The following is a 27,685-nucleotide window of genomic DNA, read 5'->3' as shown; positions in this document are numbered from 1 at the left end:
AGTGCCAGTCCTGTCCTCAGTCTGTGTGTGTTATTGCATCTCAGTTTGATTAAAGTTATAGAGCCGGGTTGTAATACCACCCACAACCTATACATTGGTGTGGCGCTGTGTTTGGACAAAAGTAGATACTTTTTTTCCTAATCATGATATCCTTTTTAAGGTGCCCATCACTTTTAACAGCAGTCTGCTAAATGTTCATTCTGCCAGTAGCTATCTCTTCCATTCAATGTAGACAGGTGAACTTTCCAATTGGCCAAGTATTTATGTCTTCTGGATGGGGTGAGGGGAGGTAAGATGCTGCCAGACAACCCTGTTGGCAGCTTATCGCCCCAAAAACTAATGGGTAGAGTAGTTAAAATGCAACTTCCTGATCCATCTCTAGATGTTTAGCCAGTCCAGCTGAAAATATTAAACTTGGACGACTTTTCAATAAAGTGTATTTGGGGGGAGTGTCCTTTAGACAAATGTTGGGATCAGTCATCCATCTTACACAGTGGTAAGAGAACTGTGGACCTCCAGATGTTGCAAATCTACAACTCCCAGGATGCAAAGTTGCTGGGAGTTGTAATTCTGCAACTTCTGGCAGTCCACAGTTTGGACATCACTAATCTAATATGCATGAGGGAGATACCTGATCCATTGCATCAAGGAGATGTGTCTCAGGGGAGAAAATCCACCACCAGAGGAGTATGGCACCAACAGATTACCCTCTCCTTATTGAGAACACATGCATGTTCAAGGCAAGTGTGCATGTGTATGAGAGAAATAGCCGTCGGCCAAATGAGCGTACAACTAAACTATGACTTTAGAAGGGAACATGTTAATAATCGTCACCACTCAGATATATTGTTAGAGGGAAATATCAATAGCAGAGACCATGTAAACATAAACTCAGTTAAGCTGCTTTGGATAACATCACAGAACAATCAATATAAACAAACATTTGAAAGTAAACATTTTGGATATTACCACAATGAGACTAAAATAGATACAATAGTTGAATGGCAGAAGCCGCTAATAATGACACACTTCTTCAATTACAACTTCTTTTCAGCGGTAAGCTCAAGATGGATTTCACTTTCATTTAAACCACTAATCCCACAAATGTCCCTGACCCCATGGGTACAGAAAACTAAATACAAAGGGTTTTCCTCTTAAAAGATAACATAAGTCATTTAAAAGGGGGAAGGGGGATCCTAATTCCTTTCTGAAAGCACCCCGGAAACTGGAAAACAGGCCTTTGAAGCTCACTTCAACAAGAAAGAGGTTTTATTGACAATTAAGGGGATTACAAGGAGCTATAATTGCTGAATTCCTTGCTTCATCAATTACTGTATGGAAAATCACCCAAGACAAGATAAATGTAGTCCGCATCCCTGCGTACTAGTGCTGCCCAGACTGTTACTAGTAATGCACACCCATCCAGTCATGAATGTTATCAGGATAAATGAACCACAAAATGCATCCAGTTCACATATAAACATTGCAAGCGCAGCCCGTTATTTTTGCATTACGTCCTGTATGTTCTAATGGATGTTCATGATCAACAGCTGCCACTGAAGAACCGCAAATTCCAAGTTACTAGTTATTACAGTTTACGCCAATTGCCACGGGGGGAAGCTTAAGTGCCTGAATTAATGATGATGTGACTAGCACAAAATAAAACCTATATTTATTTTCCACATACAAGGAGATGGAGGTGAAATACAATATGCAGGGTGATGTATTAATGTAGTGCAGGCTGTCATGCCCTGATATGAGGCAAAGAAGAATGGATAATGGATGTTTCATAAAGAATATTGGAATGCATAATTTGTAACATTTATTTAGGAAGCTAATATTTTACAGAACAAAACTAAAGCAAGTAAGGTATGTTTAATGAAAGATGGTATTCATCTCTTCATAGTGACTTGTGACAGCACAGACAATAATTGTAGGCGCTGAATTTCCTATTGGTAATGAATTATCTATTGGGGACCTTGATCTTGAAGAGACATATATTTGGTCAAAACAATGGTGCAGTCAAGGGACACATTAAGTGCCATTAGTATGCAGGACAGGACTGTGCAGTGATGTCGTAATAGGGAAAGGCAGTAGTCACAGAAGCCTGAAATTCTTAGTGATGCTTACTTCAGTTGGGGTGCATTACTGGAATAAACATCATGAAGGATTACATGCTTCCATGAGTGCCGTCTTCCCCTATTACTGTACGTCGATCTTGGATTGAGTAGGACAAAACCCACTTGGAGACATGCACGACATTCACCTTAAAGGGGTTATCCAGGAAAAAACTTTTTATATATATATATATATCAACTGGCTTCAGAAAGTTAAACAGATTTGAAAATTAGTTCTATAAAAAAAAATCTAAATCCTTTCAGTACTTATGAGCTTTTGAAGTTAAGGTTGTTCTTTACTAAGTGCTCTCTGATGACATGTGTCTTGGGAACCGCCCAGTTTAGAAGAGGTTTGCTATGGGGATTTGCTTCTAAACTGGGCGGTTCTCGAGACACGTGTCATCAGAGAGCACTTCGAAAAGAACAACCTTAACTTCAGAAGCTCATAAGTACTGAAAAGATTAAGATTTTTTAATAGAAGTAATTTACAAATCTGTTTAACTTTCTGGAGCCAGTTGAGATATATATATAAAAAAAGTTTTTTCCTGGATAACCCCTTTAACGTCCTTAAGAACAAACTTTTTCCAACACATGCAGTTATTTGGCTACACTTGATGGCACAATTTCAATGAACACAAATATTTTCTATGTTTATCATGTCATGTGTGTTACGCCGAGCGCTCCGGGTCCCCGCTCCTCCCCGGAGCGCTCGCAGCATTCTCGCATTTGCAGCGCCCCGGTCAGACCTGCTGACCGGGTGCGCTGCAATATCCCTCTCAGCCGGGATGCGATTCGCGATGCGGGAGGCGCCCGCTCGCGATGCGCGTCCCGGCTCCCGTACCTGACTCGTTCCCCGTCTGTCTTGTCCCGGCGCGCGCGGCCCCGCTCCTTAGGGCGCGCGCGCGCCGGGTCTCTGCAATTTAAAGGGCCACTGCGCCACTGATTGGCGCAGCAGGCTTAATTAGTGTGTTCACCTGTGCACTTCCCTACTTATACCTCACTTCCCCTGCACTCCCTCGCCGGATCTTGTTGCCATTGTGCCAGTGAAAGCGTTTCCTTGTGTGTTCCTAGCCTGTGTTCCAGACCTCCTGCCGTTGCCCCTGACTACGACCCTTGCTGCCTGCCTTGACCTTCTGCTACGTCCGACCTTGCTCTTGTCTACTCCCTTGTACCGCGCCTATCTTCAGCAGTCAGAGAGGTTGAGCCGTTGCTGGTGGATACGACCTGGTTACTACCGCCGCTGCAAGACCATCCCGCTTTGCGGCGGGCTCTGGTGAATACCAGTAACAACTTAGAACCGGTCCACCAACACGGTCCATGCCAATCCCTCTCTGGCACAGAGGATCCACCTCCAGCCAGCCGAATCGTGACAATGTGTATGATGCATAAGAAGTCATGGTATAATGAAGAGAAATTCTGATCCAGCACTTCCATAAAACATAGGCTTTATTTTGTATCCAAAGTTAAAAGATGTTAAAAGTTAAAAGCATGCGCCCGAAACGCGTCCATGTTTGCAGTGTAACACTGGCCAGGTGGTGAATCGTGTGTGCTATATTTGTTGCTATCTTTTAACTTTGGATACAAATAAAGCCTATGTTTTATGGAATTGCTGGATCAGAATTTATCTTCATTATACTACGTATCAAGCTGGGCCAGGCTGAAGATCTGTGCAAGACCAGTGGGAGGTGAGCTGAAAATTTCCTTTTGCGTTTCATAACGAGTCATGGACCATGTGAATTGTCCATGTATAGTTTTTCAAATTGGGCCCTAGAAAACCATAGGCTGCTAGGCACAAATTACAAAAAAAAAAAAAACATACACATTGGTGCAAATTGAATTTATTTTTTGGGTTGAGTTGCTCCAGTTTTATATGTTTTGTTTTTTTTGGTATCTAGTATGCTAAATACAAGCGGTGGACAAGTGTTGCGATGTTTTGACAAGAAAGCAGCCATGTTTTTTTTTTTCTGTACAACTACACATAGTCTAAACAGAGTCCATCAAGCTAGACCCCATTCTGGCAGAGAGTGGTGCATGTACCGATGCACTACATTTATAAGCATCCATGAACCAAAATAATAAATTAATCAAAATGCCACCAGCTTGTTATAAAGCAAGTACAAATTAAGGGAGGAACAGTAAATCTCCCCCAACCTATAAACTGTCATATATAATATAATACATTTTTTAAACTGTTTTAAAATGTATTACCAATGCTACAAAATACATCCTATTTAATGTAATACTGATCTACCCCCCCAAAAAAAGTGACAGCCAATTTAAAAGTGGTTTCTCAATTTTAGATGAACGGGGGGGACATTGGAACTGGCTCTATGGACAGAAAATGAAATGGATCACTGTGATGCTAATGAAAACAAATGAACTAGATTATAATATTGTCTAAATCTTCATTATGGTGCTGTGCACCTGTCCATCAAACCAACCAAGCACGATAGTGGGCAAGGCAGCAGAATGGGTGAGGCACAGAAAAGCTGTGCTTTCAGGCTATGCATCAGCAATAAAGCTTCTCATTGTACGGCTCCATTTCCCAGAGATTTGTTCTGCTGCCCAGATTAGAAAAAAATGAGAGGTGACTGTTCCCATAATAAAATTAAATGGGCCACCAGAGAGATGCAACATCCAGTAGGCCGTATGAAGCAGTCAATGTGTCCACTGGTGCACGCAAAAAGTCCCTTTTCCTCATGTCCTGATGTGACCTTCATCTGCTATGCCGTATGGTGGCAGACATATGCTGACGTGTTATCTATTGTTCACACTATCATTATTTGTTACAGTAAGTCTGCCCTCAGCCAGTCTATTTTAGAGAGTACCCAGTAATACCGGCAAACACAATAAACCACAATGGACTGTTATTCTGGCATCAGATTTCCTACAGCTGTAGCTAGATAACCCCCGAGAAGCTGCTGATAGAAAAATTCATTATTCCTTATTAATCTTCATAAGTGCTACCATCCTAAATGACTTTATTAACAAAAAATGACATTTTTTTGCATGAAAAAGTTAATTAAAATTAAGGGTTCTGATATCACAATTATTTATTTTTTTAACTTCAGAATTGTTTTTAAAAAAATTTTTTATTAGTTATTCCTGCTGAGTTTTTGTTAAAAATAAGGCCAGTTCAGAAATTTAGTTGGCTTCAGGTTTTTCTCCGCAAACCACAACAACCATATGACCATTTGTAAATTAGATTTAAACACTGCAATATAAAGAAAGCTGCGGAGCGCTCACCAGTATGCTTGTCAGGATCTTCTTTATTTGTGGATATGAGTAGGGGTACAAATGCAGGGGAGCAGATGGATCAGATGCGGGGGTACAGGAGCTGGTGATGGACCGTTTGCGCACTTTGTCAGGCACTGGCCTGATGAAGCGCCTCGGCGCACAAACGCGTCTGATCCATCTGCTCCCCTGCATGTGTAACCCTACTCGTGTCCACAAATAAAGAAGCTCCTGATAACCATACCTGGTGAGTGCTCTGCAGCTTTCTTCACATTGCATTATATAATCTATCTACAACAGCAAGTCAGCACCGAAGATTTTTCAGGTATAGCTTCTAGGGACTGTGCAGGCATTTCCAATTACACCTCCTACACCACATAAGCACACAACGGATGGTGCCAAGATAATCTCTATTGGACTTGAGATTTAAACACTGTTTACACACAAATTATTCTAACATATTGCTACTCCCCTGACAGGCAGAATAGACTAGTCCATACTGCTGATGGAATGTAAGTGTTATGGGCCGGCACTGTAAACAAAACCTCTTTGGTCGACCATGGAAAAGCCTATTCTGAGTGGAACCTGTCCTGTGAAAATGTTGTATGGTCTTGCCCATTATGCTGCAGCTCAGTTTCAGGGTCTTGGCAAGCTTTGTATAGTATAGGCCATCTTTATGTAGAGCAACAATTATTGTTTAAGGTCATGAGAGTTCTTTTTTTACGCTGTGGTCCATTTTATGGATCTATGGGATTAGATACTCAACACCAAATTTAAAGAGTACCTATCATCAACTAAGCTGTCCCTAATCCCTCCCCCCAATCTGTCCCTGACTCTCACTGACTCTATCCCTGTCTATATTTTTACCCAAAACCCCATATAAATACCTTTTTTAGATCCCCTGTGGCTGCTCAGGCTCCTGCCGTGAGCGAGGGAGGAAGGGGGCGTGGCCCGGCAGGCTTGACGTCATCTGAAGCCTGTCAATCCGCACTTCCGCCCTTCTCCCTCTTCAACATCAGAGTGTAATAGATATCCCCGGCAAGGTGAGTGAGTTTGCGGGACTTGTACGCTCTGTGTCCCGAAGCAGTCATTCATTGTCCCGTAGTAGCGCGGCAGCATGTCGGGACTGATGTGCTCGGTGTCCCATCGTGCTGCCTTGCTACTACGGGACAATGAATGACTGCTTCGGGACACAGAGCGTACAAGTCCCAATCCTCTTCTGTGCTGCCCTGCGCTACACTGACATTTGGCCAGATAAAGCGGCTGGCCATGTCAGGAGCACCCGTGCTGCAGGCACAGCGCTCGCTCTTGCTTGTCTGATTGACAGGCGGGGAGCTGCGCTGTGCTCTTCAGTGTCCGGCTTCACTGAGATTTCGGACTCCTGCTGCCAGGCCGGCATGAGTCCGAACTGTATGCGCCGGGACATGTAGGGAGACCCCTAGTGGTCATTTTTTAGAAGTAAAAAAATATATATAAAGATACATTTTTGTTAATCACATGTAATTAGAAAATTGTTTCTAATACATTAACAAAATATAAAAAGTTTTTTTGGGCGACAGGTACGCTTTAAGACACCAGCTCCCCATTCACACCTGAGATCTTGTAACACTAATAAGTCACATGACACCAGGGAGGGAAAATGACTTATTGGGCTCAATTTGGACATTTCCACTTAGGGGTGTACTCACTTTTGTTGCTAAGGTTTAGGCATTAAATATGACAATTTTAAACGTATACATTTTTCTACATGTAGTTATGATTTTTTACAGAAGTACGACAAAATCAAACCTATATAAGTAGGGTATCATTTTAATCGTATGGACCTACAGAATAAAGATAAGGTGTCATTTTTACCGAAAAATTTACTGCGTAGAAACGGAAGCCCCAAAAGTTGGCGTTTTTTCTTCAATTTCGTCACAAAATGATTTTTTTTTCAGTTTCGCCGTACATTTTTGGGCAAAATGACTGATGTCACTGCAAAGTAGAATTGGTGGCGCAAAAAATAAGCCATCATATGGATTTTTAGGTGCAAAATTGAAAGGGTTATGATTTTTAAAAGGTGAGGAAAAAACGAAAGTGCAAAAACGGAAAAACCCGTGGTCCTTAACCCCTTAAGGACACATGACGTACTGGAACGTCATGTGTCCACTCCCGATCTATAACGCGGGGCCACGGCGTGGCCCCGCGTCATAGCGGTTCGGGCCCGGCCTCTAACAACGGCCGGGACCCGTGGCTAATAGCGCGCGGCATTGATCTCTGTGCCGCGCGCTATTAACCCTTTAGACGCGGCGTTCAAAGTTGAACGCCGCGTCTAAAGTGAAACCGAAAGCATGCCGGCTAGCTCAGTGGGCTGTTCGGGATAGCCGCGGTGAAATCGCGGCATCCCGAACAGCTGACAGGACAGCGGGAGGGCCCCTACCTGCCTCCTCGCTGTCCGATCGCCGAATGACTGCTCAGTGCCTGAGATCCAGGCATGAGCAGTCATGCGGCAGAATCATCGATCACTGGTTTCTTATGAGAAACCAGTGATCAATGTAAAAGATCAGTGTGTGCAGTGTTATAGGTCCCTATGGGACCTATAACACTGCAAAAAAAAAGTGCAAAAAAAAAGTGAATAAACATCATTTAACCCCTTCCCTATTAAAAGTTTGAATCACCCCCCTTTTCCCATAAAAGAAAAAACACAGTGTAAATAAAAATAAAAATAAACATAAATGGTATCGCCGCGTGCGGAAATGTCCGAATTATAAAAATATATCGTTAATTAAACCGCACGGTCAATGGCGTGCGCGCAAAAAAATTCCAAAGTCCAAAATAGTGCATTTTTGGTCACTTTTTATATCATGAAAAAATGAATAAAAAGCGATCAATAAGTCCTATCAATGCAAAAATGGTACCGTTAAAAACTTCAGATCACGGCGCAAAAAATGAGCCCTCATACCGCCCCATACACGGAAAAATAAAAAAGTTATAGGGGTCAGAAGATGACAATTTTAAACGTATTAATTTTCCTGCATGTAGTTATGATTTTTTCCAGAAGTCCGACAAAATCAAACCTATATAAGTAGGGTATCATTTTAATCGTATGGACCTACAGAATACATATCAGGTGTCATTTTTACCGAAAAATGTACTACGTAGAAACGGAAGCCCCCAAAAGTTACAAAACAGCGTTTTTTTTTAAATTTTGTCGCACAATGATTTTTTTTCCCGCTTCACCATAGATTTTTGGGCAAAATGACTGACGTCATTACAAAGTAGAATTGGTGGCGCAAAAAATAAGCCATCATATGGATTTTTAGGTGTAAATTTGAAAGAGTTATGATTTTTTAAAGGCAAGGAGCAAAAAACGAAAATGCAAAAACGGAAAAACCTCCGGTCCTTAAGGGGTTAAGGGGTTAAGGACTCTGGGGTTTTCCCGTTTTTGCACTTTTGTTTTTTCCTCCTTACCTTTTAAAAATCATAACCCTTTCAATTTTGCACCTAAAATTCCATATTATAGCTTATTTTTTGCGCCACCAATTCTTCTTTGCAATGACATTAGTAATTTTACAAAAAAGTACATGGCGAAACGGTAACAAAATTCATTGTGTAACAAAATTGAAGAAAAAATGTCATTTTGTAAATGTTGGGGGCTTCCATTTCTACGCAGTGCATATTTCGGTAAAAATAACATTTATTTCGGTAACATTGATATTTCAGTAAAAATAACTTTATTCTGTAGGTCCATATGATTAAAATGATATCTTTTTTATATAGGTTTGATTTTGTCTTACTTCTGGAAAAAATCATAACTACATGCACAAAAATGAATATGTTTAAAATTGTCATATTTTGACCCCTATAACTTTTTAATTTTTCTGCGTACGGGGTGGTATGAGGTAGGGATCGACCGATTATCGGTTTGGCCAATATTATCTGCCAATAATCCCGATTTTGGGCATTATCGGTATCGGCAATTACCTTGCCGATAAGCCTTATATCAGGATAAGTTATCGGCTATCAGCCCTAACCTCCACCGATTATCGGCCCTAAAAAAATGATATCAGTCGATCCCTAGTATGAGGGCTCATTTTTTGCGCCGTGATCTGAAGTTTTTACAGGTACCATTTTTGTATTGATAGGACATTTTGATGATATATAAAGTGACCAAAAATACGCTATTTTGGACTTTGGAATTCTTTTGTGCGTACGCCATTGACCATGTGGTTTAACGATATAATTTTATAGTTCGGACATTTCCGAATGCGGCAATACAACATATGTTTATTTTCATTTACACAGGATTTTTTTTTTATGGGAAAAGGGGGTTGATTCAAACTTTTATTAGGGAAGGGGTTAAATGATCTTTATTAACTTTTTTTCACAATTTTTTTTGCAGTGTTATAGCCCCCTCTAGTGGCTATAGCACTGCACACACTAATTTGCTACACAGATCATTGCCGTGCATTATCACAGCAATGATCAGTGTTCTCGGTGGTCGATTGCTCAAGCCTGGATTTCAGGCTTGGAGCAATCAATCGCCAATCAGACGCGCAGGAGGCTGGTAAGGCACCCTTCTGATGTGTCCTAGCTTATTGGGACATCGCAATTTCACCGCAATGGTCCCGATCAGCCCGACTGTGCTGCCGGGAGTGTATTTTTGTTACTTTAGACACGGCGATCCACTTTGAATGCCGTGTCTAAAGGGTTAATAGCACGCAGCACAACGATCGGCGCCACACGTTATTAGCCCAGGGTCCCGGCTTTCATTAGCCGCCAGGACCAACCCACGATGATGCGGGGTCACGGAATGACCCCGGGTTATAGACCGGGATCTGGCGCAAGTCATACAGGTACGCACTGCATCCTTAAGAGGTTAAAGGGGTTATCCAGTAATAGAAAAAAAATGCACAACAGCTGTCTGCAGGTTGGGTATGGTTTTGCAGTTCAGTTCCATTAAAGTGAAAGGAGCCAAGTTGTAATACCACAATGTGCAGACTGGTGTGGTGCTGTTTTTGGAAGACATTTGCTCTGTTTTCCCATTGTTGGATAACCTTTTTAATGACGGTGTTGAGTTACTTTGAGGAGACAGTATGGTTATACACTGATATGCAGCAGAAGGTGCTTTCTTCAGTGTTGTCACCTGAAAACATATAATATTTACAAAAATGCTAGGGGTGTACTCACTTATGTGAGATACTGTAAATCAATATGGCTAAAAACCCACGGCTGCCACATCAGCTAAAATATGCAAGAATTATTCTCTAATAATAGCATATGCTGCACTATATAAAGAAAAGAAGAAGAAGAAAAACACACCCATTTTCCAGAGTGCTTCTTTAACATAGTTTATACCAGAAATTCAGTGTAAATTATGTCACAAATTTGACTTCTTTATTTTGGCGCGCCTCTTACCAAATTTGACACATCTCACTCCAGTGGACTTTGAATTAAAGGGGTATTCCAGGCAAAAACTTTTTTTTATATATCAACTGGCTCCAGAAAGTTAAACAGATTTGTAAATTACTTTTATTTAAAAATCTTAATCCTTCCAATAGTTATTAGCATCTGAAGTTTTCTGTCTAACTGCTCAATGATGATGTCACGTCACGGGAGCCGTGCATGATGGGAGAATTTCCCCATAGGAGCTGGACAGCTCCCGGGACGTGAGTCATCAGAAAGCAGTTAGACAGAAAACAGCAACTCAACTTCAGAAGCTAATAACTATTGGAAGGATTAAGATTTTTTTAATAGAAGTAATTTACAAATCTGTTTAACTTTCCGGAGCCAGTTGATATATAAAAAAAGTTTTTGCCTGGATAACCCCTTTAATACCGATGTGTAAGGGTAAATAAATGCTCCAAAGTGTGTAAACATAGGTTTTTTTCCTGTATAAAGTTCACGAATTCCCTTCCTTTCTGCTATATTGATGCCCTGAAGAACATGTTACATCAATTCATGTATTTATCTATCTTAGTAGAGGTAGACATTATGCAGGCAGCTGATACTCAGTTTAATTAGAAAAATGATAATTCACGGTGACAAGTGCACTTGAGGATCTGAATGTAACTCATTTAAAGAAATTCAGCTTTGTTTTGTCAAAAACTTCTGTTCTGATCACATCAGAATATTTATTTACTTAGAAACTTTGGGATTAAATGATTTACAACTGGAATGTTCACTGGTAAGTAGAGCAACTAATTACCTCAGCATTTAGCCTGTAATTACAATCAGCATTCTATAAATACTTAGCAATTGTAATCAATGGTGATTTGATAACGAGCTGATCGCTCCGCTCACTCACTGGATTAGATGTGTCACTTTCATTGTGACAGCATTTTTAAGTACAGTATGATATGTATGGAGAATACTGTTCCCCAACTTGTAACTCTCCAGCTCTTGCAAAGCTATGACCTTTTGCATTGAGGTCTTAATGCGGTCCCCGAGGTGACCTTTTTTTACCGTGAAGTCGTAAAGTTGGTCATCATCTACTGGCAATTCTCTGAAGCAGACAACCAGTGCAGCTTTTCTTACTGAAGCACACACACTTTGGATGTGCTTTTTTAGAGTGATGCACAATGCATAATGCCTAAGGCAACACAGACGAAGTACTGACCTGCATAAAGTATGAGTATGTTAACCTGTACATGCAATGAAGTACTTAAGAGAACTTGATCACTTCACAATATCATGAACTAAAGTCAATAAATGCTTAAAGAAAAACTATTATGATGATACAAACTCATGGAATAACAATACCAGTATTTATGTGATGTAAAATCTTCTGCTCCCGCTGCTGCATAAACTACAGATATTTTTGCAGGCTGTTTAAAAATGACAGCACAAACAAGCCTGACTGTCAGCACGTGCACCATATTATTACATGAGCTTCAAGTTAAAGGAAACAGTTTACCATACGTGTGGCAACAAGCTATATATGGTAAGATGTTCTTCCGCACTTTCCCTGGGAGACATTTATACTGGCAGGGATGGTGTCCCTCAACTGCCCTGTAAATAATCCTCTGGGCAGAGCGCTATACTCACCTAGTCATCTGGTGCAGCAGTTATAAAGCCCCCTCAGCGTTATTGACAGCTCTTATCTACACTCTGCTCCCTAAGCAGATGGTGCAGAGCAATGATGCAGGCTTTGCCCCAGCCCTCAATCACGCTGGGGGGTCGTGATTACAGCCACAGCAGATGGGACTAGGTAAGTAAGTATCGTTCACATTGCAAGGCCAATAAGGTTTACTATTTATATTTCTGTCATGTTGAATTGAGAGAGAGTTGCTTTTTGGATTCCTTTACATATCTGCAAACAGATTCTGATTTGCCAGGACAATCCCATTAAAGGGGCACTCCGGCGCTTAGACATCTTATCCCCTATCCGCCGCTGGGGACCCCCGTGATCTTGCACGCAGCACTCCAGTTAAAATCAGTCCCCGGAGCATGTTCGCTCCGGGTCTGATTACCGGCGACCATGGGGGCCGGCGGCGTGTGACTTCACGCCTCCGCCCCCATGTGACGTCATGTTCCGCCCCTCAATGCAAGCCTATGGGAGGGGGCGTGACAGGACCAGAGTACCCCTTTAACCATGATTAAAGAGGGGCAGAGTTTACGTGAACTTCACTTAACCCCTTAAGGACGCAGGACGTAAATGTACGTCCTGGTGCGGTGGTACTTAACACACCAGGACGTACATTTACATCCTGTGCATAACCGCGGGCATCGGAGCGATGCCCGTGTCATGCGCGGCTGATCCCGGCTGCTGATCGCAGCCAGGGACCCGCCGGCAATGGCCGACGCCCGCCATTAACCCCTCAGGTGCCGGGATCAATACAGATCCCGGCATCTGCGGCAGTGCACGATTTGAATGAATGATCGGATCGCCCGCAGCGCTGCTGCGGGGATCCGATCATTCAGAACGCCGCACGGAGGTCCCCTCACCTTCCTCCGTCCGGCTCCCGGCGTCTCCTGCTCTGGTCTGAGATCGAGCAGACCAGAACAGAAGATAGCCGATAACACTGATCTGTTCTATGTCCTATACATAGAACAGATCAGTATTAGCAATTATGGTATTGCTATGAATAGTCCCCTATGGGGACTATTCAACTGTAAAAAAAAAAAAAATGTAAAAGTAAAAGTAAAAAAAATTTGAAAAATCCCCTCCCCCAATAAAAAAGTAAAACGTCCGTTTTTTCCTATTTTACCCCCAAAAAGCGTAAAAAATTAATTTTATAGACATATTTGGTATCGCGCGTGCGTAAATGTCCGAACTATTAAAATAAAATGTTAATGATCCCGTACGGTTAACGGCGTGAACGAAAAAAATAAAAAAGTCCAAAATTGCTACTTTTTTAATACATTTTATTTAAAAAAAAATTAAAAATGTATTAAAAGTTTTTTATATGCAAATGTGGTATCAAAAAAAAAGTACAGATCATGGCGCAAAAAATGAGCCCCCATACCGCCGCTTATACGGAAAAATAAAAAAGTTAGAGGTGATCAAAATAAAGGGATTATAAACGTACTAATTTGGTTAAAAAGTTTGTGATTTTTTTTTAAGCGCAACAATAAAAGAAATGTAATAATGTGTATCATTTTAATCGTATTGACCCTCAGAATAAAGAGCACACATAATTTTTACCATAAATTGTACGGCGTGAAAACGAAACCTTCCAAAATTAGCAAAATTGCGTTTTTCTTTTTAATTTCCCCACAAAAATAGTGTTTTTTTGTTGCGCCATACATTTTATGATACAATGAGTTATGTCATTACAAAGGACAACTGGTCGCGCAAAAATCAAGCCCTCATACTAGTCTGTGGATGAAAATATAAAAGAGTTATGATTTTTAGAAGGCAAGGAGGAAAAAAAGAAAACGTAAAAATTAAATTGTCTGAGTCCTTAAGGCCAAAATGGGCTGAGTCCTTGAGGGGTTAAAAGCTGTTTTTTTTTTTGCATTTCTGTTGTGTTATCTGGCTGTATTGTGGCAGCACGTAAAGAGAATCTGTCAACTGTGTTTGTTGCTAAGAGCTGCAGACACTGATATCATTTAGGGTATAAATTCTGGAGCCGAGGGTGGTTGCCAAACTTACAATATATACACTGGTCAAAATAATTAAGGGAGCACTAAGATAACACATCCTCGATCTGAATGAATGAACTAATCGTATGAAATACTTTCATCTTTACATAGTTGAATGTGCTGACAACAAAATCACACAAAAATTATCAATGGAAATCAAATTTATCAACCCATGGAGGTCTGAATATGGAGTCACACTCAAAATCAAAGTGGAAAACCACACTACAGGCTAATCCAACTTTGACGTAATGTCCTTAAAACAAGTCAAAATGAGGCTCAGTAGTGTGTGTGGCCTCCACGTGCCTTTATGGCATCCCTACATCGCCAGTGCATGCTCCTGATGGGGTGGCGGATGGTCTCCTAAGAGATATCCTCCCAGACCTAGGATTCAGGTCTGGGGAACGGGCGGGCTAGTCCATAGGATCAACGCCTTCCTCTTGCAGGAAATGCTGACGCACTCCAGCCACATGGGGTCTAGCATTGTCTTGCATTTGAAGGAATCCAGGGCCAACCACACCAGCATATGGTCACACAAGGGGTCTAAGGATCTCATATCAGTACCTAATGGCAGTCAGGCTACCTCTGGCAAGCACATGGAGGGCTGTACGGCCCCCCCAAAGAAATGCCACACCACACCATTACTGACCAACCGCCAAACTGGTCATGCTGGAGGATGTTGCAGGCAGCAGAATGTTCTCCACGGCGTCTCCAGACTCTGTCACGTCTGTCACATGTGCTCAGTGTGAACCTACTTTCACCTGTGAAGAGCAAAGGGCACCAGTGGCGAATTTGCCAATCTTGATGTTCTCTGGAAAATGCGTAACGTCCTGCACGGTGTTGGGCTGTAAGCACGACCTCCATCTGTGGACGTTGGGCCCTCATACCACCCTCATGGAGTCTGTTTCTGACCGTTTGAGTGGACACATGCAGATTTGTGGCATGCTAGAGGCCATTTTGCAGGACTCTGGCAGTGCTCCTCCGTCTCCTCCTTGCACAAAAGAGTCCGGCCTCCTCAACTTCTCCTGATGCACTGGCCTGTCTCCTGGTAGTGCCTCCATGCTCTGGACACTATGCTGACAGAAACAGCAAACTTTCTTGCCACAGCTCGCATTGATGTTCCATCCTGGATGAGCTGCACTACCTGAGCCACTTGTGTGGGTTGTAGACTGTCTCATGCTACCACTAGAGAAAAAGCACCACCAGCATTAAAAAGTTACTAAAACATCAGCCAGGAAGCATAGCAACTCATAAGTGGTCTGTGGTCACTACCTGCAAAACCACTCCTATATTGGAGGTGTCTTGCTAATTGACTATAATTTCCATCTGGTGTCTGTTCCATTTGCACAACAGCATGTGAAATTGATTGTCAGTCAGTGTTGCTTCCTGAGTGGACAGTGTGATTTCACAGAAGCGTGATTGACTTGGAGTTACATTGTGTTGTTTAAGTGTTCCCTTTATTTTTTTGAGCAGTGTAGATCTACTGCATATTTTGTGCAGTTGATTTTGCTACCCATTAACTTCAATAGGTAGTAAAATCAGCTGCACAAAATATGCAGTAGATCCTGTATGTGTGAACTTACCCTTAAAGTGAACTAATCAGTATTCATAAAGTGTTCCCTCCTGTACTACCCATCAATAATATCCTGAGATTTAGTAACAGGTATGGAAAGACCAATACTTTTGTAAGGCAGCGGCTTCAAGCCTTGGAGGAAGATCATAGAATTTTTAAAGTTCCCTTCCATTCTTCCACGTCCTTCCCATCTCTTGGTTGAACTTTATGGACATACAGTCATGGCCGTAAATGTTGGCACCCCTGACATTTTTCAAGATAATGAAGTATTTCTTACAGAAAAGGATTGCAGTAACACATGTTTTACTATACACATGTTTATTCCCTTTGTGTGTATTGGAACTAAATCAAAAAAAGGGAGAAAAAGGAAATTGGACATAATGTCACACAAAACTCCAAAAATGGGCTGGACAAAATTAATGGCACCCTTAATGTAATATTTGGTTGCACACACTTTGGAAAAAATAATGGAAATCAGTCGCTTCCTATAACCATCAATAAGCTTCTTACACCTCTCAGCAGGAATGTTGGACCACTCTTCCCTTGCAAACTGCTCCAGGTCTCTCTTATTTGAAGAGCACCTTTTCCCAACAGCAATTTTAAGATCTCTCCACAGATGTTCAATGGGATTTAGATCTGGACTCATTGCTGGCCACTTCAGAACTCTCCAGCGCTTTGTTGCCATCCATTTCTGAGTGCTTTTTGATGTATGTTTCGGGTCATTGTCCTGCTGAAAGACCCAAAATCTCGGACGCAAACCCAGCTTTCTGACACTGGGCTGTACAGGACGACCCAAAATCCATTGGTAATCCTCAGATTTCATGATGCCTTGCACACATTCAAGTCCCCCAGTGCCAGAGGCAGCAAAACAACCCCAAAACATCATTGAACCTCCACCATATTTCACTGTAGGTACTGTGTTCTTTTCTTTGTGGGCCTCCTTTCATTTTCGGTAAACAGTAGAATGATGTGCATCACCAAAAAGCTCTATCTTGGTCCACAAGATGTTTCCCCAGAAGGATTTTGGCTTAATATAGTCTTTTGGCAAAATGTAGTCTTGCTTGAGCCTGCAGAACAGCTTGAATATCTTTGGAACTTGTTTGGGGCTGCTTATCCACCATTCAGACTATCCTGCATGGACACCTTTCATCAATGTTTCTCTTCCGTCCAAGACCAGGGAGATTAGCTACAGTGCCATGTGTTGCAAACGTCTTGATAATGTGGCGCACTATGGACAAAGGCAAATCTAGATTCCTGGGGATGGACTTGTAACCTTGAGATTGTTGATATTTTTTCACAATTTTGGTTCTCAAATCCTCAGACAGTTCTCTTCTCCTCTTTCTGTTGTCCATGTTTAGTGTGACACACACATACACACAATGCAAAGACTAAGTAAACTTCTCTACTTTTTATCTGCTTTCAGCTACAATTTTTATATTGCCCACACCTGTTATTTGCCCCAGGTGAGTTTAAAGGAGCATCACATGCTTGAAACAATCTTATTTTTTTCACAATTTTGAAAGGGTGCCAATAATTTTGTCCAGCCCATTTTTGGAGTTTAGTGTGACATTATGTCCAATTTTCTTTTTTACCTTCCTTTTTTGGTTTAGTTACAATACACACAAAGGGAATGAACAAGTGTATAGCAAAACATGTGTTAATGCAATCCTTTTCTGTGAGAAATACTTCACTTTCTTGAAAAATTTCAGTGGTGCCAACATTTATGGCCATGACTGTATGTCTTTATTTAACTGCACTACGTTACTATGTTTTTTTGGACAATTTAATATGCATGGCTAAAGGTAAACTATTAAAATTCCCTTGTATATGTTCTCTTTGTACCTCTATACCTGCCCAGGAAGATAAAGCTCTGTAAAGTAAACCACTTCTATACTTCCACTGTACACTTAGCTATAGAAAAGGTACAGTACTTGAATACTCCATATCCTTAAATAATCATTTACTACTCATTTATTACCCCTTGCTGTTTGGGCAGAAGTGACCCAAGGAAAAGGAACCATGAACCCATCAATTTTCTAATCTCCACTACACAAATAACAGATTATAAGTGATTATAATAGGTGACAACTGTGTGCACTTAAGAAATGCTCCCTGCAGAGTTCACATTAGACATCACATTCCTAAGAGGATCCCAGGACGCTTCCCTGCATGTGCCAATTCGACTTGCAGCTAGCAGCCTGTCAATAAAGTAATATTCTTTTATTCATATGGAAAGTACTGATTTGTTTCATGATAAGTCCCTCTTTAGGAACACAGCTTCCTTATTTGTTCAGCTACATTTGGAAAATATCAGCATCCACGTCCTATCACATAATGCTACCTCTGGCTGATCTCTTTTGATGGGATTTATCTTCTTTGGACTTCAACCACGTCAAAAAATCTTTACATGCATGAAAGTTAGTTGTGCCTTTTGATCCAATTTGGGTAATGGGAAGAGATAAGACAGTTTGCAGCTTGACCAAAGGACTGAAAGAAAAATTGTATTCTCAACAATGAATTAATTTAGAATTAAATGCAGAGCAACTGGCGGATGATTAAATCAGATAAATGAACAACCCCACGCCCGCGAATCATTAAATCACCTTTGATGCATCTACCCTGTTCTCTCTTTTTTTCCTGCTTTCTTTTGATTGATGTGCTGCCTGAATGCAAACTGTAATCTTCACTGAAACTGTTAATTAAAGAGATCCAGTACTTATAAACCTTCCGAAAGGTTAAACAACAGAGGATAAGTGTCCTTATGGTAACCTCTAATTTGGTTACACAATCTCGAGTAAACTTTTGTGCCGATGTATACAACTGCTCACCAGTCTTTCTGCCCACTGTTTATCAAATATTCTGTATATGCAAGAAGAAACACAAAATCCACTTACCGTTAACACACTCAAAGATGTCACAGCACTTCCCAGGTATTCCATTGCCTCGTGAGACTATCCGAGGGATCGAGCCTGCTTCACATACAGGAAAGCTGCAGTTCCCAGAGAGACATTCACATCTGCGAATAAGCAAAGGGTGGAGGAAGTGTCAATGCTACAGTTCACTTCGTTCCTTGCAAAAATAATTAAGTAGCAATAAAACACATTGGGAAAACCCAGTGTACATTAGGTATTGCCAGCAGATGTCATAACAGTCTATTACTTGTACAAGTTCTGCATTATCAGTCAGTGCACAGAATCAGTACACTTAGGGATGCCAAAATCAATAGGGGTTATTCACTTTCCTTACTGAAGAGAAATGAATATGGCTATGTCCTTTTTAGAATTAAATATGCCAATGGTCTTAATAGCAATCATTATGGCCTCACCCTGATTGAAGAAGCATATAAGTACTGTCATTTATGGAGTGTTTTCTGGCTCAGATGTCAACATTTACATAGATAAACATATCAGGGGGATTCATCATTTGCTCAGTTTCTTGTGCTTTGCGTATGTTGCTAAAGCTATTTATGGACTGGTTTTCCCTGTTTTTTTGTGTGGTTTATGATTGCTTGGGAGCCTCACATATTTCATAGGCAGAGTTCTGTTTGTTGCGTGCGACTTTTTAAAGTAAATAAATTGCACAGTACAATAAAAAAAAAGTTGTGATTCATTACTAAAAACAACACACGACTAGTACTCAATGGTGACACTGAAAAAAAGCAGAATTGCAAGCAACAATATTGTTTAAGAGGCGCTATTTGCCTAATCTTTATTTGAAAACTTAGGGCAAATTATAAGTTATATATTTATAACAAAAAACAGCAAATAGTGGTGAGCTTACACAGATATGCTGTACGGCCAATGAAACAAAAATAGCAGAGACCAGCAAAAAGTCAAGACATAAGTATAAAACATTACCTAGCAGTGAAACACAGACAGGCGGTACAGTAGTTAATTTAGCGCTTGGCAAAAGGAAAAAAAATGTTCTGAGTGTGAGAGTTGAGTTAGAGTATGAATATATAATCTATATATATATACACACACACACACACACACACACAGACAGCTCCAAAAAATAAAAGGGAACATTTAATCAACACGATGTAACTCCAAGTCAATCACACTTCTGTGAAATCACACTGTCCACTCAGAAAGCAACCAGGAGACAGATTAGTACATCAGGAGACTTGGAGGAGACCATAGAAGGGGAACAACCCAGCAGCAGGACCGCTACCTCCGCCCGATGTCCACAGGTGGGGGTTGTGCTTACAGCCCAACACCATGCAGGACTTTTGGCATTCACCAGAGAACACCAAGATTGGCAAATTTGCCACTGGCGTCCTGTGCTCTTCACAGATGAAAGGAGGTTCACACTGAGCACGTGACAGAGTCTGGAGACGCCATGTAGAAAGTTCTGCTTCCTGCAACATCCTCCTGCATGACCGGTTTGGTGGTGGGTCAGTAATGGTGTGGGGTGGGGTGGCATTTCTTTGGGGGGCCTCACAGCCCTCCATGTGCTTGCCAGAGGTAGTTTGACTGCCATTAGTTACCGAGATGACATCCTCAGACCCCTTATGAGACCATATGCTGGTGCGGTTGGCCCTGGGATCCTCCTAATGCAAGACAATGCTAGACCCCATGGAGTATGTCAGCAGTTCCTGCAAGAGGTAGAGAAGCTTGAGAAAAGTAACCTTTTAGAGATGGCGCTGCGGCTTCCATGGAAATGAAGGATATTGACTGGATATATTAAAAGGTTCACAATGGAACCACTTTTATTGAAAATAAAATAAAATAAATGGGGATGACACATTTCGGGAGGTGCCCTCCCTTCCTCAGATCAGAATGCTGATCTGAGGAAGGGAGGGCACTTCCCGAAACAAGTCATCCCCATTTTTCTTTTTTTTTTCAATAAAAGTGGTTCCATTGGGAACCTTTTAATATATCGAGTCCATCTCCTTCATTTCCAAGGAATCCGCAGCGCCATCTCTAAAGAGTTACTTTTCTCAAGCTTCTCCTCCACTGCAACAGGAGAGCAGGGCAGCTGTTTCCTGCAACACAGAAGGCCAGCAGCGACTCCACCTAAATTGAGTACCCCATTTTCACTGGGGCTTATATCTATTCTACTCAAGGTGAGCGGCCATCTATATGGTCTCCTCTGCCAAACCTTGATCTGACGACTCTTGTTATCAAGGGTAATGCGCTAGGTGCCAGTATCACTCTTCTCTTTTTTTCTTTTCACAGAATCCTGCAAGTGGAAGGCATTGATGCTATGGACTGGCCCGCCCGTTCCACAGAAATGAATCCAATTGAGCACATCTGGGACATCATGTCTCGCTCCATCCACTCCACCAATGCCACATTGCACCAAAGACTGTCCAGGAGTTGGGACATCCCTCAGGAGACCATCCACCACCTCATCAGGAGCATGCCCAGGCATTGTAGGGAGTTTATGTGGAGACGTGGAGGCCACACACCACTGAGCCTCATTTTGACTTGTTTTAAGGACATTACATCAAAGTTGGATCAGCCTGTAGTGTGGTTTTCCACTTTGATTTTGAGTGTGACTTCATATCCAGACCTCTATGGATTGATAAATTAGATTTCCATTGATAATTTTTTTGTGATTTTGTCATTAGCACATTCAACTATGTAAAGACAAAAGTATTTCATACGATTAGTTCATTCATTCAGATCTAGAACGTGTTATCTTAGTGTTCCCATTAATTTTTGTATATATATATATATATATATATATATATATATATGTGTGTGTGTGTGTGTGTGTGTGTGTGTGTGTGTGTGTGTGTGTGTATTGTGATGACTCGCTTTTCAGTATAGAGGCAAGGAAACAGTACTTTCCAAAAAAGTTCAGTGTTTTATTCACACTTGGCAAACTGCAAAAACAGTCTTAGATGCAGTACAAAGAAAAAGTAACAAAGTCCACCTGCGTTCCTTAGGTGTTAGTTCACACCAAAGTCCATGCCATACGGCAGTAAGCAAGTCTTTTCCAGGCCTCCAGGAAGGCTGCTCACCATCTTCCAAACTTGGAGCAAACGCATTGAAGATTCCACCTCACCACTCTGGCCGAGTGAGCTCCAACATTCAAATCCCCTGCAGCTGGTGAAGCAAGCTGCCTTTCAGGCCAACAAAAGGTGGCCTGGATTGTGGGGAATGGCCCCCACCCTACACCTGACCATTCCCAGTAAGAGCCGTCCCGGATTGGCCTTCCAGCCACACTACAGACACAGTGTCAGTCTGCATCGCAGCACAGACACTGAATAAGTACCGGCAATTACTTCACCAAGGCCAGGAGCCTTGGTGACACATATTGCCCATTAACCACCATGCCCTTCACCTTCTTACATACCCCCCCCCCTCTTTGTTCAAGCCTGAGGGGTTGAACACTTGTGCAACAGTGTACTCGTGATAGGGTATTGGCGTTGCCTAGCAAACGACCCACCCTGTGTTCAACCCTAAACTTGAAATTCTGTAATGACAGAAACCACCTGGTGACCCTGCCATTTTTGTCCTTGGCTTGGCACATCCACTTAAGAGGGGAATGATCTGTCACAAGACAAAACTTCCTCCCCAACAGATAATAGTGGAGAGACTCAAGTGCCCACTTAATGGCCAGGCACTCTCTCTCCATTATACTATACCTGGTCTCGGCCGGGGTCAGTTTGCGGCTGAGAAATACAACGGGGTGCTCTTCCCCGTTGACTTCCTGGGATATTACAGCACCAAGACCTACCTCAGAGGCATCAGTCTGTACCACAAATTCCCTTTTGAAGTCGGGTGTCACCAACACCGGAGACCCACATAGGGCCGACTTTAAAGCGGAAAACGCCTGCTCTGCCTGTTCGTTCCAACGTACCATTACGGACTTGCGTCCCTTCAGGAGGTCTTAAGGGTGGAACCACCGTAGGAAATGTGGGGGATGAACCGCATATAGTAACCCACCATTTCTAGAAACAACATCACCTGTCGGGTAGTGACAGGTCGGGGCCAATTCCGGATGGCCTCTATTTTGTTTACCTGGGGTTTGACAACTCCACGCCCAATGACATTCTCCAGGTATTTGGTCTCTTCCAACTCTATGGCACATTTTTGGGTGTTAGCAGTTAACCCAGCCTTCCTAAGGGAGTCTACCACTGCCTGTACTTTTGGAAGGTGACTTTCACATTCGTTACTATGGATGATAATATCGTCTAGATAAGCTGAGGCATACAGACGATGTGGCCGGAGTACAATATCCATTAGCCTTTGAAACGTAGCGGGTACGCCATGTAAACAGAAGGGTAACAACTTGTACTGGAATAAACCTCCAGGGTTTCAAGAAGTTTGCATGGTACACTTGCTCTGGCTTCCTCCGCCCGGGCTGGTGTACCCTGTACCTCACCTACCCTACTTTTTCAATCACTTTGTAGGGACCTTGCCACCTAGCCAGAAACTTACTGTCGGCCATTGGTACAGAACCAGACTCTGATCTCCCAGGTTAAAATTCCATACCAGAGCCTGGTGATTATAAGCTCTACTCTGGGCTCGCTGAGTTGCCTCCATATGTTCCCTAACCGAGGGCAACACTGTTTCCATCCATTCTTGCAACTGAGCAACATACTCAACTACACTTTTGTGCAGCGTGGGCAGTTGTTCCCATGCCTCTTTGACTATGTCTAACAGACCACGTGGATGTCTGCCGTACAGCTGTTCAAAGGGCGAGAAACCAGTATAAGCCTGGGGCACTTTTCGCACTGCGAACATGAGATAGGGCAGCAAAAGATCCCAATTCTTCCCATCTCTAGCCACCACTAGTTTTAAATTTTTTTTACGTTTGTCTAAACCTTTCTACCAAGCCGTCCGTCTGCTGGTGGTACACGGAGGTCTGTAGCTTTTTTACCTGCAGTAACTTACTGAGCTCTTTCATTACCTGACATAAATGGGGTGTCCTGGTCAGTCAACACCTCTTTAGGTAAGCCCAACCTCCTTATACATGCTGGGCCAGTAAAAACGCTGCAAAATTCAGTCCTGCATCTTCTGCTCGTCCAGGTGCCCCCCTAAAACATGTTGATGGGCTGACTCTAACACAAGCCTCTGATATGATTTAGGCACCACCAATTGTTCCACACTCTCACCCCGTACCTGATTTACCTGGTATAGCATCCCCTGGTGGAGCACAAAACGGGGGTATGCAGTCTCAGCCCCCGGTTGTTGTGGTGCACCTTCTACAATTAAGACATGTTCCCAGGCCCGAGATAGGGTCGGGTCCTGATGCTGTGCTGTACCAAAATTTTCTAACGAGACATTGAGGTCTGCCAACTCTGGACCAGACGGCAGCTCCTCCACATCTCCCACCATTACATTTAGTGGAGATGACTCCTTCTCTTCCACCGTAGTGGTGGTCACCCCAACTGCTGTTGCTTCTGACTCAGGTTCCCAGGGTCCTGGGGTCACCCCTGAGTAGGGCCAGTCTGTTGGGGATACCCCTGCCTCACGGGTCTGGGGAACTCTTGTCTGGGGCCACAAAGATACGAATCCCTGGAAAGTCTCTCCCAAATATGAGTTCATGGGGTAACTTCGTGGCAAAGGCAACCTCATGAGTCCCGCGGCCGGTCATTGTTGACAAAGGACACCGGTGGCACAGAGTCTCTGGGCATACAGGGACAGGCGGAGTACATAGTTGGTGTGCATAGGTTCTTCCCGCTGGGGACAATTAGCCCTAACATGTCCCAGTTCCTGACACCCCCAACACAGCAACGCGGCGGGGCCTTTGGGGAACACCTCCCGGGGACCTTTAGGGATTTCCAGCTGCCTGGGAAAGGGTGGGTACCTCCTAGGTTTAACCATCCCCTCCTGCAGTTTCATGGTGGCCTTGTACCTTTCTACCAGGTCTACCATCCCAAGTGCGTTGCTAGGGATCGCCTGGCAAATCCAGTAACCTGGTCATCGGGCAAGTCAAAGTACGCGTGCTGGGGCCCAGATGTCAGGATCGGGGCAATGACCTCAGCCCACTGATCTCGGGGTAACTTTTCCCTTGTGGTCACCGCCAGGTAGATCTCAACACCATCCGAGGGGGTCATCTTGCGGATCGCCATCCGCGCAGATTTCCGAGCATCAGGGGTGACCCGGGTTGTCACTGCAGTTTGTAGCACCATCACGTGCTGTAACAGCAGCTGGTTGGTTGGTTTCCTGCTAGTGCTTTTTGGCCTCCATAAGGTCTTTTTATAACAGCCTCCATTTTGGCAACACTGCAGTCACTGGAACACTGCTTTGCCTTGACTCTCTGGAGAAAGCACTCCTGCTGTACTGTCAGTCACTTGTCGACAGGATTGTTGCCCCAAGCAACAACTCCAACGGGTTATCCCAGGCTCGGTTCTTAGCAACACCATGCTGCAACACAATTGTTGACCTCACTGCGTTGCCCGCATCCTCCACCAAATGTGATGACTCGCTCTTGCAGATAGGTGCGGTTGCAGTATAAAGGCAAGGAAACAGTACTTTGCAAAGTTCAGTGTTTTATTCACACTTGTCAAACAGCAAAAACAGTCTTAGATGCAGTTTAAAGAAAAAGTAACAAAGTCCACCTGCGTTAGTTCATACCTGATTCAATGCCATACGGCAGTAAGCAAGTCTTTTCCAGGCAGGCTGCTCACCAGCTTCCAAACTTGGAGCAAACACAGGGAAGATTCCACCTCAGCACTCTGTCAGAGAGAGCTCCAACATGCAAATCCCCTGCAGTTGGTGAAGCAAGCTTCCTTTAAGGCCATCAAAAGGTGGCCTGGATTGTGGGCAATGGCCCCCACCCTACACCTGACAATTCCCAGTAAGAGCTATCCTGGATTGGCCTTCCAGCCATACTACGGCCACAGTGTCAGTCTGTATCACAGCACAGACACTGAATAAATACCGGCTCTTACTTCAACAAGACCAGAAGTTTTGGTGACACATATCGGCCATCAACCACCATGCCCATCACCCTCTCATAATTTGTTATTTGTTGTTTCCATAGTAGGTCTTTACAAATGTCCTGAAAAAAAAAAATCATGTAAGATTGGTTAAAAAAAAAAAAAACTTAAAGGGGTATTCCAGGCCAAAACTTTTTTTTATATATCAACTGGCTCCGGAAAGTTGAACAGATTTGTAAATTACTTTTATTAAAAAATCTTAATCCTTCCAATAGTTATTAGCTTCTGAAGTTGAGTTGTTGTTTTCTGTCTAACTGCTCAATGATGATGTCAAGTCCCGGGAGCTGCGCAGTTCCTATGGGGATATTCTCCCATCATACACAGCTCCCGGGACGTGACATCATCATTGAGCAGTTAGGCAGAAAACTTCAGAAGCTAATAACTATTGGAAGGATTAAGATTTTTTAATAGAAGTAATTTACAAATCTGTTTAACTTTCCGGAGCCAGTTGATATATATATAAAAAAAAGTTTTTGCATGGAATACCCCTTTAAAACATCCTTAGGCTATGTTCACATGATGGAATTTCCATGCAGAATTCTGCAAAATAATTCCTCAGCAGCAGAGTCCAATTGCTTTTAATAGGATTCCGCTGCACTGTGCCCACTGCAAAATTTCTGCGCCAAAAACATATGGCGCAGATATCGGTATCCTGAATCCAGAACTCCTGATTCTGGCGTCCACAAAAAGTGTTCCACAAGAAAATGCATTGATCTCTTTGAGACCGCGCATTTCCGAGTGGTACTAGTGGCCTTCGGTTAGTCAAATGTGTGGAATAGCTGCACCTGTATTTGTGCGGACATTCAGTAAATGGTTTGCCAATGTGAACCCAGCCTTAATCTAACCTCAAAGTATAATTTATTAAAGATATATAGACAACACAGATGATGCCTTCCTATAATCAACAGATGTAGTCACGTAAAATTTTTTCGAAAAGTTATGATCAATGGATCATATTTAAATTATTACCCTCTAATAATGATGTGTCTATTTATTTCTCTATAACATCACATTTGATTGATAAATTTTACTAAAAACATTGCTTTATTTTAGGTAATGGTAACCTAAATTACCTTGATTTAATCTCGTAAATAAATTACCCCCCGTGGCATGAGTTTGCAACAGTTTTGCAGTTAAAGTTGAAAAGTCACACATAAAATGGTATACACAGAATGCAGAACTGGTATAATAGGTAGCCTATACTCTATGTATGCAAAATCTGCTTGACTTCCCTTATGCCTTTAAAGGGGTACTCCGACCCTAGACATCTTATCCCCTATCCAAAGGATAGGGGATAAGATGTCAGATTGATGGGGTCCCACCGCTGGGGACCCCTGGGATCTCAGCTGCGGCACCCTGTATCAGTACTGCACAGAGCAGACTCGCTCCGTGTGTAATGACCAGCGATACAGGGGCCAGAGTATTGTGACATCACGGATCCGCCCCTCATGACATCACGGCCCGCCCCCTTAATGCAAGTCTATGGGAGGGGGCATGATGGCCGCCACGCCCCCTCTCATAGACTTGTATTAAGGGGGACGGATCATTACATCATAAGGGGGCAGAGCAGTGACGTAAAGATGCTCCGGCCCCTGTATTGCCCGTCATTAAGCACGGAGCGATCTGACATCTTATCCCCTATCCTTTGGATAGGGGATAAGGTGTCTAGGGGCGGAGTACTACTTTAAGTATATGCCATAACCAGGCACTTAGAACAAAACTGTGCAATTCCCCCTTTAAGATTAGTACAGATTTTGCTTTCTTTTCGGAGTGGTAGGATTTTAGGGCAGTGTTTGC

The 27,685-nt window shown here is 42.6% G+C and overlaps 1 protein-coding gene across 2 annotated transcripts in view; it reads right to left on the bottom strand.

Annotated features, from left to right (window-relative positions):
- The window catches only part of CRIM1 (cysteine rich transmembrane BMP regulator 1), a 769,789-nt gene that overhangs the window by 336,260 nt on the left and 405,844 nt on the right, over positions 1–27,685 (bottom strand). For both annotated transcript variants that reach the window (XM_056567417.1, XM_056567416.1), the window contains one exon: positions 18,882–19,003. In XM_056567417.1, coding sequence (XP_056423392.1) covers positions 18,882–19,003 — 122 coding nt within the window. The remainder of the gene's footprint in view (positions 1–18,881; positions 19,004–27,685) is intronic.

This window comes from Hyla sarda, chromosome 3, assembly GCF_029499605.1.
Source record: "Hyla sarda isolate aHylSar1 chromosome 3, aHylSar1.hap1, whole genome shotgun sequence".
NCBI classification, from domain to species: domain Eukaryota; kingdom Metazoa; phylum Chordata; class Amphibia; order Anura; family Hylidae; genus Hyla; species Hyla sarda.
Note: the sequence above shows the minus strand (reverse complement) of the source record. Positions and strands in the feature narration are given on the sequence as shown.